Source organism: Coregonus lavaretus, assembly GCF_964263955.1.
Source record: "Coregonus lavaretus genome assembly, chromosome: 27".
NCBI lineage: Eukaryota > Metazoa > Chordata > Actinopteri > Salmoniformes > Salmonidae > Coregonus > Coregonus lavaretus.
The window spans coordinates 41,952,333-41,971,218 of NC_140014.1; the positions used below are offsets into that span (position 1 = coordinate 41,952,333).

The 18,886-nt window shown below is 41.6% G+C and overlaps 1 protein-coding gene across 1 annotated transcript; it reads right to left on the reverse strand.

The window, feature by feature from the left end:
• Window positions 1-855: 855 nt before the first annotated feature.
• On the reverse strand, window positions 856-17,044 carry LOC311102934 (glia maturation factor beta-like). Its single transcript, XM_084144426.1, has 7 exons — window positions 17,015-17,044; window positions 5,842-5,938; window positions 5,456-5,505; window positions 5,256-5,305; window positions 5,009-5,091; window positions 3,226-3,299; window positions 856-3,011 (listed from the first exon to the last, which is right to left on the reverse strand). The coding sequence occupies exons 1-7, from the start codon at window positions 17,015-17,017 to the stop codon at window positions 2,940-2,942; spliced, it is 429 nt and encodes a 142-aa protein (XP_084000552.1). The 5' UTR covers window positions 17,018-17,044; the 3' UTR covers window positions 856-2,939.
• Between the last annotated feature and the right edge of the window lie 1,842 nt (window positions 17,045-18,886).

An 18,886-nucleotide genomic window follows, 5' to 3' on the forward strand; every position in this document is an offset into this window, starting at 1 on the left:
TATGCTTTGGGGGTGTTTTTCTGCTAAGGGGACAGGACAACTTCATCGCATCAAAGGGACGATGGACGGGGCCATGTATCGTCAAATCTTGGGTGAGAACCTCCTTCCCTCAGCCAGGGCATTGAAAATGGGTCGTGGATGGGTATTCCAGCATGACAATGACCCAAAACACACGGCCAAGGCAACAAAGGAGTGGCTCAAGAAGAAGCACATTAAGGTCCTGGAGTGGCCTAGCCAGTCTCCAGACCTTAATCCCATAGAAAATCTGTGGAGGGAGCTGAAGGTTCGAGTTGCCAAACGTCAGCCTCGAAACCTTAATGACTTGGAGAAGATCTGCAAAGAGGAGTGGGACAAAATCCCTCCTGAAATGTGTGCAAACCTGGTGGCCAACTACAAGAAACGTCTGACAATGTGATTGCCAACAAGGGTTTTGCCACCAAGTACTAAGTCATGTTTTGCAGAGGGGTCAAATACTTATTTCCCTCATTAAAATGCAAATCAATTGATAACATTTTTGACATGCGTTTTTCTGGATTTGTTTGTTGTTATTCTGTCTCTCACTATTCAAATAAACCTACCATTAAAATTATAGACTGATCATTTCTTTGTTAGTGGGCAAACGTACAAAATCAGCAGGGGATCAAATACTTTTTTCCCTCACTGTAATTACAATTATAAACTGGGTGGTTTGAGCCCTGAATGCTGAATGCTAATTAGGTGTCCTTAATGTTTTGTACACTCAGTGTATGTTGCCCATTCTGAAGAACATATGATTTAAACATTTATATCAGTTTATATTGAATGACATTCAATGCATGGTATTTGGTGATGTTTGATATTAAAGTGTACAACATTAAACATCATTTTTGTTTTATTGGGATAACTGTTACAAAGCATGGAAAAAGACAAATATTTCACAAGTTTCACTGACCCCATTAGGGAGCTGAATATGTTACATGTTTGAAATGCTGTTTTGTTAAGAAAAGAAGAATAAAGAATTTGATCTCAGAAAAGTACAGAACTATTACAGGAGAAATACATCAATTCAGAGTCACCAAGACACTAAATAGTCCACGTGTTTCTACTAGTTCCCTAGCAGAGCTGTATCTTATGCATGAATGCAGGTTGAAGAATTCTATCCAGGGATGATTATCTCTATGGATACGTTCCAAACGGCACCGTATTCTCTCTATGGCGCACTATGGGACCATAGGACTGTGGTCAAAAGTAGAAGGTGCCATTTAGAACACGACCCATCATTCCCTCATCAAGATGTTGATCATATCCAACTACTGTGGTGTTTAACCCAAACACACATTCTCGGCAACTTCTCCCTTTGAATACACCCCCGTGCGTGTTCTCTATATTTTATTGCTTGCGTCGATCAAAGTACGCCAATATTGAATTCATTGTTGAGGATACGTTCCCTGTTTAGACAAAGAACAAGCAGTACAAACTGACACACCGCTGAAGGCTTTGTTGGGGTGTTTTTGTTGTTGTCATAATGCAAACTGTCGGACAAAGACACACTGACGTAAACATATGCACTTGTAGTACTGCAGTTTACCACATTATAGTTATCTTTAGAATAACTTATTACGCATTTTTCGAGAAGGACCAAATAGTTTTAAAAAGTTAGTAAACCACTATTTGACACCAGCTGATTGCCCGATTCAGAGTAAAAACAGGACTATGTTCCAGTACAGTTCATCCGTTTGGATGTTTAAAGTCTTATTATGCTTTTTTTAAATGGCACATTTCAGCAGATGGTAAGACACGTAGAAAATAATTTTTTTTACATCCCAAATGGCACCCTATTCCCTATATAGTGCAGTACTTTTGACCAGGGCACATAGGGGTTCTGGTCAAAAGTAGTGCACTACATGATGTATGGTATAGGGTGCCATTTGGAAACACAACATTACCTCACTGCAAAGTATAACACCGTTTCTCCTCTAAACAAAGATGAACAGAGAAATCTCACTGTCCTTTATGTCACAAAAACGGTCTGCGACTCTCAAGGATGTTAGCTGCTGGTTTTTTAATTGTTACTTATTGAATAACAGCATTAATATGCATAATTCCTTTAACCCTTTCCCCCCAAACTGCAGTAAAGAGAATGTCTACACCCATCAGTCTGCGAATTATATTTTACCTGTCTTTTTTGTTGTTGTATTGTAATTTGGATTAAGATTCTTTGTTGTCATACGGTGCCATCTAAATGTAATAACGTGAAAAATGAACGTATTTCTTTATACTGACATGTCCAAGCAGAACGAGAAAGAGGAAGTCCACGATAGTCAAAGATACATTTTACATCCAAATTCAACGTATGGCTATGATTGTGCGATGCGAGTCAAAGTGCTTCAAGCCTAGTGACACTTCCATCTTGAAAAAGTATCAGGAAGAATCAAAGTAGATGCTAGTGTTTTCTACATACACACACTCCTCTCACAAGTAATATCTTTATGACTTGATTAAAAAAAAAAAACAGGTCCCCAAAATCATAGCTCCCCTCTTACTATCAAAAAACCTTTCTTTTGATTACAGTAGAAATGGTTTAAAAAGAATTGACCTTAAAAAACAAAAAAGTGGTTAGAATCTAATCAAGTCATAATTGTGTAATAACCAAACATAGTTCTAAATCTAAAACAATTGTCGCCATGACAATTCCTTTCAATTTCCCTTGTTTTGCTTGTATAGTAGACGGAATGCTCTGTCCCCCTCAGTAGGACTGGTAGTATTTATTCTATATAGACACAGGAAACTGGCACATGTTGTTGGGGAGAGGGAGACTGTATGGGGATAAGTAGCGGCACAGAGGAGGGAAACGTAAGCAAACGGTGTTTTCTCCCCAAGTGACAGACAACACAGGCTCTCTATGCAGTCTAGTTCCTCCTCTTGACCATTCAGTCCATTCACCACTAGATGGCCTCGTCTTAACCGAAGAACCCAAGCTTCTCTCTAAGCCATTCCTCTGTCAGGTCCTCTGTGTTTCTGATCTCAAACACCTGGAAGAAATGAGAGAGAGAGCAGATAGAAGACTGATAACGCCTCTTTTTACAAGATATAAAGCCAACATCTTGGAGCCAATTTTATGTAATCACACACTAATAGAGTACTACACTGTAGGATGTAATATCGTGGTAATAAACTAGTAATAAATACAGCTAAATCCAGGTAAAAATGAGCTCCAAAGATGAAAGAAACAGTTTGGTCACTAACCTTAGTCAACTGAACAGTTTGCACCAGCTTGTTTTTGCTTCCAGCGTACATCATCTGCTGCTCTGGTTTACATCCTGAGAAAAACAGACGTGGTTAAAAACATAGAAATAGAATTAGGACATAGAGATAATATGCATCTCTGTGGGTCAAACTAAAACCCACTATAGGCATGTCTTAAATCACTTCAACGTAACACAACATACACTATACATACAAAAGTATGTGGACACACCTTCAAATTAGTGGATTCGGCTATTTCAGCCACGACCCGTTACTGACAGGTGTATAAAATCGAGCACACAGCCATGCAATCTCCATAGACAAACATTGGCAGCAGAATGGCCATACTGAAGAGCTCAGTGACTTTCAACGTGGCACCGTCATAGGATGCCACCTTTCCAATAAGTCAGTTAGTCAAATGTCTGCCCTGCTAGATCTGCCCCGGTCAACTGTAAGTGCTGTTATTGTGAAGTGGAAACGTCTAGGAGCAACAACGGCTCAGCCGCGAAGTGGTAGGCCACACAAGCTCACAGAACGGGACCGGCGAGTGCTGAAGCACGTAGCTCGTAAAAATCGTCTGTCCTCGGTTGCAACACTCACTACCGAGTTCCAAACTGCCTCTGGAAGCAACGTCAGCTGTTTGTCGGAAGTGTCATGAAATGGGTTTCCATGGCCGAGCAGCCCCACACAAGCCTAAGATCACCATGCGCAATGCCAAGCGTCGGCTGGAGTGGTGTAAAGCTCGCTGCCATTGGACTCTGGAGCAGTGGAAACGCGTTCTCTGGAGTGATGAATCACGCTTCACCATCTGGCAATCTGACAGACGAATCTGGGTTTGGCGGATCCCAGGAGAATGCTACCTGCCCGAATGCATAGTTCCAACTGTAAAGTTTGGTGGAGGATGAATAATGGTCTGGGGCTGTTTTTCATGGTTCGGGCTAGGCCCCTTAGTTCCAGTGAAGGGAAATCTTAATGCTACAGCATACAATGAAATTCCAGACAATTCTGTGCTTCCAACTTTGTGGCAACAGTTTGGGGAAGGCCCTTTCCTGTTTCAGCATGATAATGCCCCCGTGCACAAAGCGAGGACTATACAGAAATGGTTTGTCGAGATCGGTGTGGAAGAACTTGACTGGCCTGCACAGAGCCCTGACCTCAACTCCATCGAACACCTTTGGGATGAATTGGAACGCCAACTGCGAGCCAGGCCTAATCGCCCAACATCAGTGCCCGACCTCACTAATGCTCTTGTGGCTGAATGGTAGCAAGTCCCCCGCAGCAATGTTCCAACATCTAGTGGAAAGCCTTCCCAGAAGAGTGGAGGCTGTTATAGCAGCAAAGGGGGGGACCAACTCCATATTAATGGCCATAATTTTGGAATGAGATGTTTGACGAGCAGGTGTCCACATACTTTTGGTCATGTAGTGTATTTTACTATCCATTAATCAGGGTGTATTCATTAGTCGCAGACCGTAGCAGACGTTTGGTCTGTTTTCAAAACTTTTTTCAACGGAAACCGTTTTGCAACGAAAACTAGAGTTTCTATTGGACAAATTCAGGTAGGTCCCTCCCCGTTTCATTCTGTATCTTTGGTTCCTAGAGTGAACGATAATCGGTTTCCGTTTTTTGCTTTGGTCTGCGACTAATGAATACATCCCATTTTACCTCAGTTAGCATGCACCCTCGTCAGTTAAAAATGGCAGACTGAATGTATCTTTCTTTTTATAAAAATGGGCCCAACAGGTGTTGCTACAAGGATGTTGAGGACCGGATCTTATCTTACCCACTGGACTAGAGAAAATGAAGCAGAGGGGGTAAGAAACTCGTCCATCATTATGTTGGTACTTGTAGCTATACACCACAAACGTGAAGGGGGTTAAGGAGAACTTTTAGGATTAAAACAAAGATGATAAGAGTCACAGATGACGCCCAATCTGACTGTGCTCGGACTAGGATTCAGCCCAGAATGTGGAGAAAAAAAATTCTAGCATCTTGTAAATACATGTCTTTATTCTTTGACCAAAGGATATCTTGGCTGTCTTTCGGGCAGCTCATCCTTCAGATCATCAGGAGAAATATCCTAGAAATGAGAGAGAAGGTATTCAAGGTTAAAGATGTCTTGTCCCACAGTAGGTTCAGGCTACATCATAGAAGACGCTCTAAGAGGTCTGCGGATAAGACACTTTATAAACACTGACGTCGTCATACAACAACCAATCTGGCAACGTACCTCATGTTCTTCATCAAGGATGACGAGCTGTTTGTCCTTGTCAATCTTCACTGAGAAAGACAAAAACAAATATGAGGCCTTCAAAAGCTTCAGACAAACGTTCCTCTTATAAACAATCCAATGAGAGGATGTATAATTTGATTCATTTATAAGAGAACAACAGAAACAATCTATGTAGCCAAACCCAAGGGTAATACGAGGGTGTGACAAACCAGCATGGATCAACATAATGGTCCTTTACAAACACTGACTGGATCTCAGGCCCCATGTGTGTGGAAGCAAAAAAACAACATTGTCAACTTTAAATTCTTTATGATTAGGAGGATACTTACTGATGACGGCAGCATTGTCAACTTTAAATTATTTATGATTAGGAGGACACTTACTGATGATAGCAGCATTGTTAGTGTCCTTCCGGAAGCGGAACTCCTGTAGCTTTTTAACTAGGGCTCCATCAACGTCACAGACAACCAATGATTCACTCTGGAATTAACAGATAAAGGAAATATATCTGGACCTGTATTCATAACCTCTCAGAGTTGGAGTGCGGATCAAGGACCAGTTTTGCCTATTAGATAATAAATAATAATAATAATTTGGTGGGTGCTTATATTTGTCCTGTTTCGCATATGTACAAGTGTGTATTATGCGTATGTGTGAAATTGAAATGTATTTTTTGCATATCCCAACTCCCCCTGAGACACCCTCAGAGGGTGGGGACACGGCCAGGGACCTTGGAGCAATTAGAGTTTAGTGCCTTGCTCAAGGGCACGTCGACAGATTTTTCACCTTGACGGCTATGGGATTCGAACTAGTAACCTTTCGGTTAAGATTACTACATGTACAGGGGGAGACCTGATCCTAGATCCGCACAACTCTAAGAAGTTTAATGAATACGGGCCCAAGAAAAAATGACTGTTATGAATTAGAATCCTATTTTCAAAGCAGAGTAGATCTGTGTTCCAAATGGCACCCTATTATAGAGCCCTGGTTAAAAGTAGTGCACTATATAGGGAGTCGTGCACTATATAAGGAGTAGTGTACTATATAGGGACTACAGTGGGGGAAAAAAAGTATTTAGTCAGCCACCAATTGTGCAAGTTCTCCCACTTAAAAAGATGAGAGAGGCCTGTAATTTTCATCATAGGTACACGTCAACTATGACAGACAAATTGAGAAGAAAAAAATCCAGAAAATCACATTGTAGGATTTTTAATGAATTGATTTGCAAATTATGGTGGAAAATAAGTATTTGGTCACCTACAAACAAGCAAGATTTCTGGCTCTCACAGACCTGTAACTTCTTCTTTAAGAGGCTCCTCTGTCCTCCACTCGTTACCTGTATTAATGGCACCTGTTTGAACTTGTTATCAGTATAAAAGACACCTGTCCACAACCTCAAACAGTCACACTCCAAACTCCACTATGGCCAAGACCAAATAGCTGTCAAAGGACACCAGAAACAAAATTGTAGACCTGCACCAGGCTGGGAAGACTGAATCTGCAATAGGTAAGCAGCTTGGTTTGAAGAAATCAACTGTGGGAGCAATTATTAGGAAATGGAAGACATACAAGACCACTGATAATCTCCCTCGATCTGGGGCTCCACGCAAGATCTCACCCCGTGGGGTCAAAATGATCACAAGAACGGTGAGCAAAAATCCCAGAACCACACGGGGGGACCTAGTGAATGACCTGCAGAGAGCTGGGACCAAAGTAACAAAGCCTACCATCAGTAACACACTACGCCGCCAGGGACTCAAATCCTGCAGTGCCAGACTTGTCCCCCTGCTTAAACCAGTACATGTCCAGGCCCGTCTGAAGTTTGCTAGAGTGCATTTGGATGATCCAGAAGAAGATTGGGAGAATGTCATATGGTCAGATGAAACCAAAATAGAACATTTTGGTAAAAACTCAACTCGTCGTGTTTGGAGGACAAAGAATGCTGAGTTGCATCCAAAGAACACCATACCTACTGTGAAGCATGGGGGTGGAAACATCATGCTTTGGGGCTGTTTTTCTGCAAAGGGACCAGGACGACTGATCCGTGTAAAGGAAAGAATGATTGGGGCCATGTATCGTGAGATTTTGAGTGAAAACCTCCTTCCATCAGCAAGGGCATTGAAGATGAAACGTGGCTGGGTCTTTCAGCATGACAATGATCCCAAACACACCGCCCGGGCAACAACGGAGTGGCTTCGTAAGAAGCATTTCAAGGTCCTGGAGTGGCCTAGCCAGTCTCCAGATCTCAACCCCATAGAAAATCTTTGGAGGGAGTTGGAAGTCTGTGTTGCCCAGTGACAGCCCCAAAACATCACTGCTCTAGAGGAGATCTGCATGGAGGAATGGGCCAAAATACCAGCAACAGTGTGTGAAAACCTTGTGAAGACTTACAGAAAACGTGTTGACTTGTGTCATTGCCAACAAAGGGTATATAACAAAGAATTGAGAAACTTTTGTTATTGACCAAATACTTATTTTCCACCATAATTTGCAAATAAATTCATTAAAAATCCTACAATGTGATTTTCTGGATTTTTTTTCCTCATTTTGTCTGTCATAGTTGACGTGTACCTATGATGAAAATTACAGGCCTCTCTCATCTTTTTAAGTGGGAGAACTTGCACAATTGGTGGCTGACTAAATACTTTTTTTCCCCACTGTATATAGGGAGTCGTTCACTATATAGGGACTATATAGGGAGTCGTTCACTATATAGGGAGTCGTGCACTATATAGGGACTATATAGGGAGTCGTTCACTATATAGGGAGTAGTGTACTATATAGGGACTATATAGGGAGTCGTGCACTATATAGGGAGTCGTGCACTATATAGGGAGTAGTGCACTATATAGGGAGTATATAGGGAGTCGTGCACTATATAGGGACTATATAGGGAGTCGTTCACTATATAGGGAGTCGTGCACTATATAGGGACTATATAGGGAGTCGTTCACTATATAGGGAGTCGTGCACTATATAGGGAGTAGTGCACTATATAGGGAGTCGTGCACTATATAGGGAGTCGTGCACTATATAGGGAGTCGTGCACTATATAGGGAGTAGTGCACTATATAGGGAGTCGTGTACTATATAGGGAGTATATAGGGAGTCGTGCACTATATAGGGAGTCGTTCACTATATAGGGACTATATAGGGAGTTGTGCACTATATAGGGACTATATAGGGAGTTGTGCACTATATAGGGACTATATAGGGAGTCGTGCACTATATAGGGAGTAGTGTACTATATAGGGAGTATATAGGGAGTTGTGCACTATATAGGGAGTCGTGCACTATATAGGGAGTCGTGCACTATATAGGGAGTCGTGCACTATATAGGGAGTCGTGCACTATATAGGGAGTCGTGCACTATATAGGGAGTCGTGCACTATATAGGGACTATATAGGGAGTTGTGCACTATATAGGGAGTTGTGCACTATATAGGGAGTCGTGCACTATATAGGGACTATATAGGGAGTTGTGCACTATATAGGGAGTTGTGCACTATATAGGGAGTCGTGCACTATATAGGGACTATATAGGGAGTCGTGCACTATATAGGGACTATATAGGGAGTCGTGCACTATATAGGGACTATATAAGGAGTCGTGCACTATATAGGGAGTCGTGCACTATATAGGGAGTCGTGCACTATATAGGGACTATATAGGGAGTCGTGCACTATATAGGGACTATATAAGGAGTCGTGCACTATATAGGGACTATATAAGGAGTCGTGCACTATATAGGGAGTCGTGCACTTAATAGGGAGTCGTGCACTATATAGGGACTATATAAGGAGTCGTGCACTATATAGGGACTATATAGGGAGTCGTGCACTATATAGGGAGTCGTGCACTATATAGGGACTATATAGGGAGTTGTGTACTATATAGGGACTATATAAGGAGTCGTGCACTATATAGGGACTATATAAGGAGTCGTGCACTATATAGGGAGTCGTGCACTATATAGGGAGTCGTGCACTATATAGGGAGTCGTGCACTATATAGGGACTATATAGGGAGTAGTGCACTATATAGGGACTATATAGGGAGTCGTGCACTATATAGGGAGTCGTGCACTATATAGGGACTATATAGGGAGTTGTGTACTATATAGGGACTATATAAGGAGTCGTGCACTATATAGGGACTATATAAGGAGTCGTGCACTATATAGGGAGTAGTGCACTATATAGGGACTATATAGGGAGTCGTGCACTATATAGGGAGTAGTGTACTATATAGGGAGTATATAGGGAGTCGTGTACTATATAGGGAGTTGTGTACTATATAGGGACTATATAAGGAGTCGTGCACTATATAGGGAGTCGTGCACTATATAGGGAGTCGTGCACTATATAGGGACTATATAAGGAGTCGTGCACTATATAGGGACTATATAGGGAGTCGTGCACTATATAGGGAGTCGTGCACTATATAGGGAGTCGTGCACTATATAGGGAGTCGTGCACTATATAGGGACTATATAGGGAGTCGTGTACTATATAGGGACTATATAGGGAGTAGTGCACTATATAGGGACTATATAAGGAGTCGTGCACTATATAGGGACTATATAGGGAGTAGTGCACTATATAGGGAGTCGTGCACTATATAGGGAGTCGTGCACTATATAGGGAGTCGTGCACTATATAGGGACTATATAGGGAGTAGTGCACTATATAGGGACTATATAAGGAGTCGTGCACTATATAGGGACTATATAAGGAGTCGTGCACTATATAGGGACTATATAGGGAGTAGTGCACTATATAGGGAGTCGTGCACTATATAGGGAGTCGTGTACTATATAGGGACTATATAAGGAGTCGTGCACTATATAAGGAGTCGTGCACTATATAGGGAGTAGTGTACTATATAGGGACTATATAAGGAGTCGTGTACTATATAGGGAGTCGTGTACTATATAGGGACTATATAAGGAGTCGTGCACTATATAAGGAGTCGTGCACTATATAAGGAGTCGTGCACTATATAAGGAGTCGTGCACTATATAGGGAGTCGTGTACTATATAGGGACTATATAAGGAGTCGTGTACTATATAGGGAGTCGTGTACTATATAGGGACTATATAAGGAGTCGTGCACTATATAAGGAGTCGTGCACTATATAGGGAGTCGTGTACTATATAGGGACTATATAAGGAGTCGTGTACTATATAGGGAGTCGTGTACTATATAGGGACTATATAAGGAGTCGTGCACTATATAAGGAGTCGTGCACTATATAAGGAGTCGTGCACTATATAAGGAGTCGTGCACTATATAGGGAGTCGTGTACTATATAGGGACTATATAAGGAGTCGTGTACTATATAGGGAGTCGTGTACTATATAGGGACTATATAAGGAGTCGTGCACTATATAAGGAGTCGTGCACTATATAAGGAGTCGTGCACTATATAAGGAGTCGTGCACTATATAGGGAGTCGTGTACTATATAGGGACTATATAAGGAGTCGTGCACTATATAAGGAGTCGTGCACTATATAGGGAGTCGTGTACTATATAGGGAATAGAGTGCCATTTGGAACAGTTTATATTTGACACGTGATTGACAGCTTTTGATTGTAGCCACTACAGAACCATTCAGGAGGTCAGGAGGTCAGGAGGTCAGGAGGTCAGGAGGTCAGGAGGTCATTCAGGAGGTCAGGAGGTCAGGAGGTCATTCAGGAGGTCAGGAGGTCAGGAGGTCATTCAGGAGGTCAGGAGGTCATTCACAACTCAAAACATTTGACGTCATAATCACTGAACTTGCAAATTCCATCAACTTCTGAAAAATTGCTGCCATGGTCATACCAGTTACATCTGTGAAAGATCATGGATGATTTTTTAAAAAAATGTAATAAGCATGCATCTTCATTTATGTAACATTCCAGGGCCCGGTTTCCCAAAAGCATTATAGGATCCTATGGTTCTAACGATGAACTTTAACCTTAAGATGCTTTTGGGAAACCGGGCCCTGAATCATTGTTTTCGATTGGTTCACTTCTTTTGTTCAATGGCCTGCTCTGGATTTGACAGACCACTCCCAGTAAGCAAAATTACGCTGAAAATACACCTTTTTTTTTGTATTTTCCAGACGTTCACCTAAGGTGCATTTTAGGTGCTGAATGAAAGGTGAAAATATGTATTTCCTGGACATCGAAGTTGAAAACCCGTCATTTACAGACGTTGAAAATACGTATTTTGCCGTCATTGATTCTATGGCCAAATTTCAACTGCACATACATTCTCAATAAAGTAAGCATTATATCACAATAATAATTTTTCAAGCCTCTTAATGTAGGAAAGCGGAGCCAACTGAAGATTGACACAATATATTTATTATTGCTCCCATCTGTCAAAAGCTTTAAAACTGGCAGCGATGATGTTCAAAGTAGCCCAACCTACAGAATAAACCAACAGACCCCTTCAACTACAAAAACATTCTCAGTAACGGTAAAAGGGAGTCGCTATATAGGGAGTCGTGCACTATATAGGGAGTAGTGCACTATATAGGGAGTATATAGGGAGTCGTGCACTATATAGGGACTATATAGGGAGTCGTTCACTATATAGGGAGTCGTGCACTATATAGGGAGTCGTTCACTATATAGGGAGTCGTGCACTATATAGGGAGTAGTGCACTATATAGGGAGTCGTGCACTATATAGGGAGTCGTGCACTATATAGGGAGTCGTGCACTATATAGGGAGTCGTGCACTATATAGGGAGTAGTGCACTATATAGGGAGTCGTGTACTATATAGGGAGTATATAGGGAGTCGTGCACTATATAGGGAGTCGTTCACTATATAGGGACTATATAGGGAGTTGTGCACTATATAGGGACTATATAGGGAGTTGTGCACTATATAGGGACTATATAGGGAGTAGTGTACTATATAGGGAGTATATAGGGAGTAGTGTACTATATAGGGACTATATAGGGAGTCGTGCACTATATAGGGAGTCGTGCACTATATAGGGAGTCGTGCACTATATAGGGAGTCGTGCACTATATAGGGACTATATAGGGAGTTGTGCACTATATAGGGAGTCGTGCACTATATAGGGAGTCGTGCACTATATAGGGAGTCGTGCACTATATAGGGACTATATAGGGAGTTGTGCACTATATAGGGAGTCGTGCACTATATAGGGACTATATAGGGAGTTGTGCACTATATAGGGAGTTGTGCACTATATAGGGAGTCGTGCACTATATAGGGACTATATAGGGAGTCGTGCACTATATAGGGACTATATAGGGAGTCGTGCACTATATAGGGACTATATAAGGAGTCGTGCACTATATAGGGAGTCGTGCACTATATAGGGAGTCGTGCACTATATAGGGACTATATAGGGAGTCGTGCACTATATAGGGACTATATAAGGAGTCGTGCACTATATAGGGACTATATAAGGAGTCGTGCACTATATAGGGAGTCGTGCACTATATAGGGAGTCGTGCACTATATAGGGACTATATAAGGAGTCGTGCACTATATAGGGACTATATAGGGAGTCGTGCACTATATAGGGAGTCGTGCACTATATAGGGACTATATAGGGAGTTGTGTACTATATAGGGACTATATAAGGAGTCGTGCACTATATAGGGACTATATAAGGAGTCGTGCACTATATAGGGACTATATAGGGAGTCGTGCACTATATAGGGAGTCGTGCACTATATAGGGACTATATAGGGAGTTGTGTACTATATAGGGACTATATAAGGAGTCGTGCACTATATAGGGACTATATAGGGAGTTGTGTACTATATAGGGACTATATAAGGAGTCGTGCACTATATAGGGACTATATAGGGAGTTGTGTACTATATAGGGACTATATAAGGAGTCGTGCACTATATAGGGAGTCGTGCACTATATAGGGAGTCGTGCACTATATAGGGACTATATAAGGAGTCGTGCACTATATAGGGACTATATAAGGAGTCGTGCACTATATAGGGAGTCGTGCACTATATAGGGAGTCGTGCACTATATAGGGACTATATAAGGAGTCGTGCACTATATAGGGACTATATAGGGAGTCGTGCACTATATAGGGAGTCGTGCACTATATAGGGAGTCGTGCACTATATAGGGAGTCGTGCACTATATAGGGACTATATAGGGAGTCGTGTACTATATAGGGACTATATAGGGAGTAGTGCACTATATAGGGACTATATAAGGAGTCGTGCACTATATAGGGACTATATAGGGAGTAGTGCACTATATAGGGAGTCGTGCACTATATAGGGAGTCGTGCACTATATAGGGAGTCGTGCACTATATAGGGACTATATAGGGAGTAGTGCACTATATAGGGACTATATAAGGAGTCGTGCACTATATAGGGACTATATAAGGAGTCGTGCACTATATAGGGAGTAGTGCACTATATAGGGACTATATAGGGAGTCGTGCACTATATAGGGAGTCGTGTACTATATAGGGACTATATAAGGAGTCGTGTACTATATAGGGAGTCGTGTACTATATAGGGACTATATAAGGAGTCGTGCACTATATAGGGACTATATAAGGAGTCGTGCACTATATAGGGACTATATAAGGAGTCGTGCACTATATAGGGACTATATAAGGAGTCGTGCACTATATAGGGAGTCGTGTACTATATAGGGACTATATAAGGAGTCGTGTACTATATAGGGAGTCGTGTACTATATAGGGACTATATAAGGAGTCGTGCACTATATAGGGACTATATAAGGAGTCGTGCACTATATAGGGACTATATAAGGAGTCGTGCACTATATAGGGACTATATAAGGAGTCGTGCACTATATAAGGAGTCGTGTACTATATAGGGAGTCGTGTACTATATAGGGACTATATAAGGAGTAGTGCACTATATAGGGAGTCGTGCACTATATAGGGAGTATATAAGGAATAGAGTGCCATTTGGGACGCAGTTTATATTTGACACATGATTGACAGCTTTTGATTGTAGCCACTACAGAACCATTCAGGAGGTCAGGAGGTCATTCAGGAGGTCATTCAGGAGGTCAGGAGGTCATTCAGGAGGTCAGGAGGTCATTCAGGAGGTCAGGAGGTCAGGAGGTCATTCAGGAGGTCAGGAGGTCATTCAGGAGGTCAGGAGGTCATTCAGGAGGTCAGGAGGTCATTCAGGAGGTCAGGAGGTCATTCACAACTCAAAACATTTGACGTCATAATCACTGAACTTGCAAATTCCATCAACTTCTGAAAAATTGCTGCCATGGTCATACCAGTTACATCTGTGAAAGATCATGGATGATTTTTTTTAAAAATGTAATAAGCATGCATCTTCATTTATGTAACATTCCAGGGCCCGGTTTCCCAAAAGCATTATAGGATCCTATGGTTCTAACGATGAACTTTAACCTTAAGATGCTTTTGGGAAACCGGGCCCTGAATCATTGTTTTCGATTGGTTCACTTCTTTTGTTCAATGGCCTGCTCTGGATTTGACAGACCACTCCCAGTAAGCAAAATTACGCTGAAAATACACCTTTTTTTTTGTATTTTCCAGACGTTCACCTAAGGTGCATTTTAGGTGCTGAATGAAAGGTGAAAATACATATTTTCCAGACCATTGAAAATAAGTATTTTCCGGACATTCAAATCAGGTGCATTTTAGGTGCTGAATGAAAGGTGAAAATATGTATTTCCCGGATATTCGAAGTTGAAAACCCGTCATTTACAGACGTTGAAAATACGTATTTTGCCGTCATTGATTCTATGGCCAAATTTCAACTGCACATACATTCTCAATAAAGTAAGCATTATATCACAATAATAATTTTTCAAGCCTCTTAATGTAGGAAAGCGGAGCCAACTGAAGATTGACACAATATATTTATTATTGCTCCCATCTGTCAAAAGCTTTAAAACTGGCAGCGATGATGTTCAAAGTAGCCCAACCTACAGAATAAACCAACAGACCCCTTCAACTACAAAAACATTCTCAGTAACAGTAAAAAAAATAATAATAATCTTACTATGACTGTAATATGTTGTTGTTCATCTACCTTAGTTGACTGCACTGACTGTAAGACGCTCTGGGTAAAAGTGTCTGATGGATGACCAAATTGTAAATGTAAAAACAAACACTTTCAAAGCATGCTGGGTATTATTCTAATGAGCGCCGCCCCAAACAAATACACATTTGGTTGGTTCCGGACTAGATCCAAATCTGAACGAATCATAGATGTCTAGGCTATGTTTCACAGGATTGAACATCATAGTACAGTGCGGCACAGTTTAATACAGTAGAGTACGGTATGGTACAGGATAGTACTTTCATTCAGTAGAGTACTGTTGTGTATAGTTTAGTTCAGTAGAATAGAGTACAGTAGAGCAAAGTACGGTACAATAGAGTACATTATACATGACTTTTCTTTACTCTACCAGGGCTCTACGCAGACCTTTATTGTAGGAACACAATGAAAAATATTTGAGGTATTAAAGCTCAAATCCTTCCTTTTTCTAGGCGCACTCGTGCTCCTAAATTAGAAAATATTTAGGCGCATATGCGAGTAAAATGGTTACACTGTCCAGACCTGTCTACTGTGCTCTACTGTACGGTGTAATATATGGTACTCTGCTGTGCTGTCCAAACTTGTGAAACATATATGTCTATGATTGGTTCAAATGTGATCTGAACCGATTATAGACATCTATGTTTGTGCCAAATAGAGGCTGGTACACACCGGACCAAAAAACAACATCTGTGGAAGTTTAAATCAAGGCCGGATCAAATCTTAACCAAACATAGACGTCTATGTGTTTGGGCCAAATAAAAGCCCGTCCGGACTACACCAAAAAACAACATCCTTGGATGTTGAAATCAAGGCCGGTCAGGACTGCACCAAAAAACAACATCCTTGGATGTTGAAATCAAGGCCGGTCAGGACTGCACCAAAAAAATAGACAAAAAAAGAGGGCAGGTCTGGACAGGACAAAAAAAAAGACGCATCCGACGTCGGTAAATGCTTAGTTGGCTGTCACAGGCAGGAAGTAACGACGTGTACTGATTTAACTACAGTAAATATATTACTGTACAATATGAGAGATGCGCATCCCTGACAATGCTGAGTTTAATCTGTCTTGAAGCCAAGTTGAGCGAGCTAGCTAGCTAAAGTCAAACTACACGAAATGCAAAGCTAGCTGGCTTGCATGCTATGAAATCTGGCTGCCACATAGAATGAGCACAGCACGTTGACAATCTGATATTAGCTAACTTCTTCGATTAGGTTAATTACATTTCTCAGACAATGCCTGGGGTTTATCAGCTAGCCAGCTAGTTAGCTTGCTATACTCCACACCGTGACATGTTGAAGCACATCACAATGAGTTGGGTGGAACAACTGCATATTTGAAAGCATTTTACAAAAAAAGAAGCCCCTTTTGAATTAAAGAGGCGATTATACAGACGGACAATGTGGATATCAAACGGTTGCTACTTGAAAATAAGCCTTATCAAAATACATTGAGTGAGATGTTTCACCCCAGCTCATCAAAAACTTACCATTTTCCCTGAAGTGCAGACTAAATGTTTCTGTCTGGACCGGGGGAGGGCAGTACAGAACACTATTTCGGTCGTCACTAGTTACAACTGCCACAAATGGCTAAATCTGATTTTAAACCTAACCTTAACCACACTGCTAAGTTTATGCCTAACTCTAACCTTAAATTAACACCAAAAAGCAATTTTGTTTTAAACAATTTTGTTTTCATGAACTTTTACAATATAGCCAATTGTGACTTTGTGGCTGTGGTAACTAGTGACAACCAATGATTTATATATATATATATATATATATATATATATATATTGGTCATTTAGCAGACGCTCTTATCCAGAGCGACTTACAGGAGCAATTAGGGTTAAGTGCCTTGCTCAAGGGCACATCGACAGATTTTTCACCTAGTCGGCTCGGGGCTGTATACACATTTACATTTTACATTTTCGTCATTTAGCAGACGCTCTTATCCAGAGCGACTTACAAATTGGTGCATTCACCTTATGATAGCCAGTGGGACAACCACTTTACAATTATTATTATTATTTATTTATTTATTTGGGTGGGGTAAGGCGGGGTAGAAGGATTACTTTATCCTATCCCAGGTATTCCTTAAAGAGGTGGGGTTTCAAGTGTCTCCGGAAGGTGGTGAGTGACTCCGCTGTCCTGGCGTCGTGGGGGAGCTTGTTCCACCATTGTGGTGCCAGAGCAGCGAACAGTTTTGACTGGGTTAGAAATAAGGATTTTTAATTGAAATAATAATTGTGCCCTTCAGACTTTGCTTTCGTCAAAGAATCCTCCATTTGCAGCAATTACAGCCTTGCAGACCTTTGGCATTCTAGTTGTCAATTTGTTGAGGTAATCTGCTTCCTGAAGCACCTCCCACAAATTGGATTGGCTTGATGGGCACTTCTTACGTACCATACGGTCAAGCTGCTCCCACAACAGCTCAATAGGGTTGAGATCCGGTGACTGTGCTGGCCACTCCATTATAGACAGAATACCAGCTGACTGCTTCTTCCCTAAATAGTTATTGCATAGTTTGGAGCTGTGCTTTGGGTCATTGTCCTGTTGTAGGAGGAAATTGGCTCCAATCAAGCGCCGTCCACAAGGTATGGCATGGCGTTGCAAAATGCAAAATGGAGTGATAGCCTTCCTTCTTCAAGATCCCTTTTACCCTGTACAAATCTCCCACTCTACCACCCCCAAAGCACCCCCAGACCATCACATTGCCTCCACCATGCTTGACAGATGGCATCAAGCACTCCTTCAGCGTCTTTTCATTTGGTCTGCGTCTCACAAATGTTCTTCTTTGTGATCCGAACACCTCAAACTTCGATTCGTCTGTCCATAACACGTTTTTCCAATCTTCCTCTGTCCAGTGTCTGTGTTCTTTTGCCCATCTTTTATTTTTATTGGCCAGTCTGAGATATGGCTTTTTCTTTGCAACTCTGCCTAGAAGGTCAGCATCCCGGAGTCGCCTCTTCACTGTTGATGTTGAGACTGGTGTTTTGCGGGTACTATTTAATGAAGCTGCCAGTTGAGGACCTGTGAGGCGCCTGTTTCTCAAACTAGACACTAATGTATTTGTCCTCTTGCTCAGTTGTGCACCGGGGCCTCCCACTCCTCTTTATATTCTGGTTAGAGCCAGTTTGCGCTGTTCTGTGAAGGGAGTAGTACACAGCGTTGTACGAGATCTTCTGTTTCTTGGCAATTTCTCGCATGGAATAGCCTTCATTTCTCAGAACAAGAATAGACTGACGAGTTTCAGAAGAAAGTTATTTGTTTCTGGCCTTTTTGAGCCTGTAATCAAACCCACAATTGCTGATGCTCCAGATACTCAACTAGTCTCAAGAAGGCCTGTTTTATTGCTTCTT

Coding starts and splice junctions, on each gene's coding strand:
- LOC311102934 (XM_084144426.1), bottom strand. Junction 5,092..5,255: donor CTGCCCGAAAGACAGCCAAG/ATATCCTTTGGT, acceptor AACCCCCTTCAC/GTTTGTGGTGTATAGCTACA. Junction 3,300..5,008: donor CATTTTCTCTAGTCCAGTGG/GTAAGATAAGAT, acceptor TGTTTTTCTCAG/GATGTAAACCAGAGCAGCAG.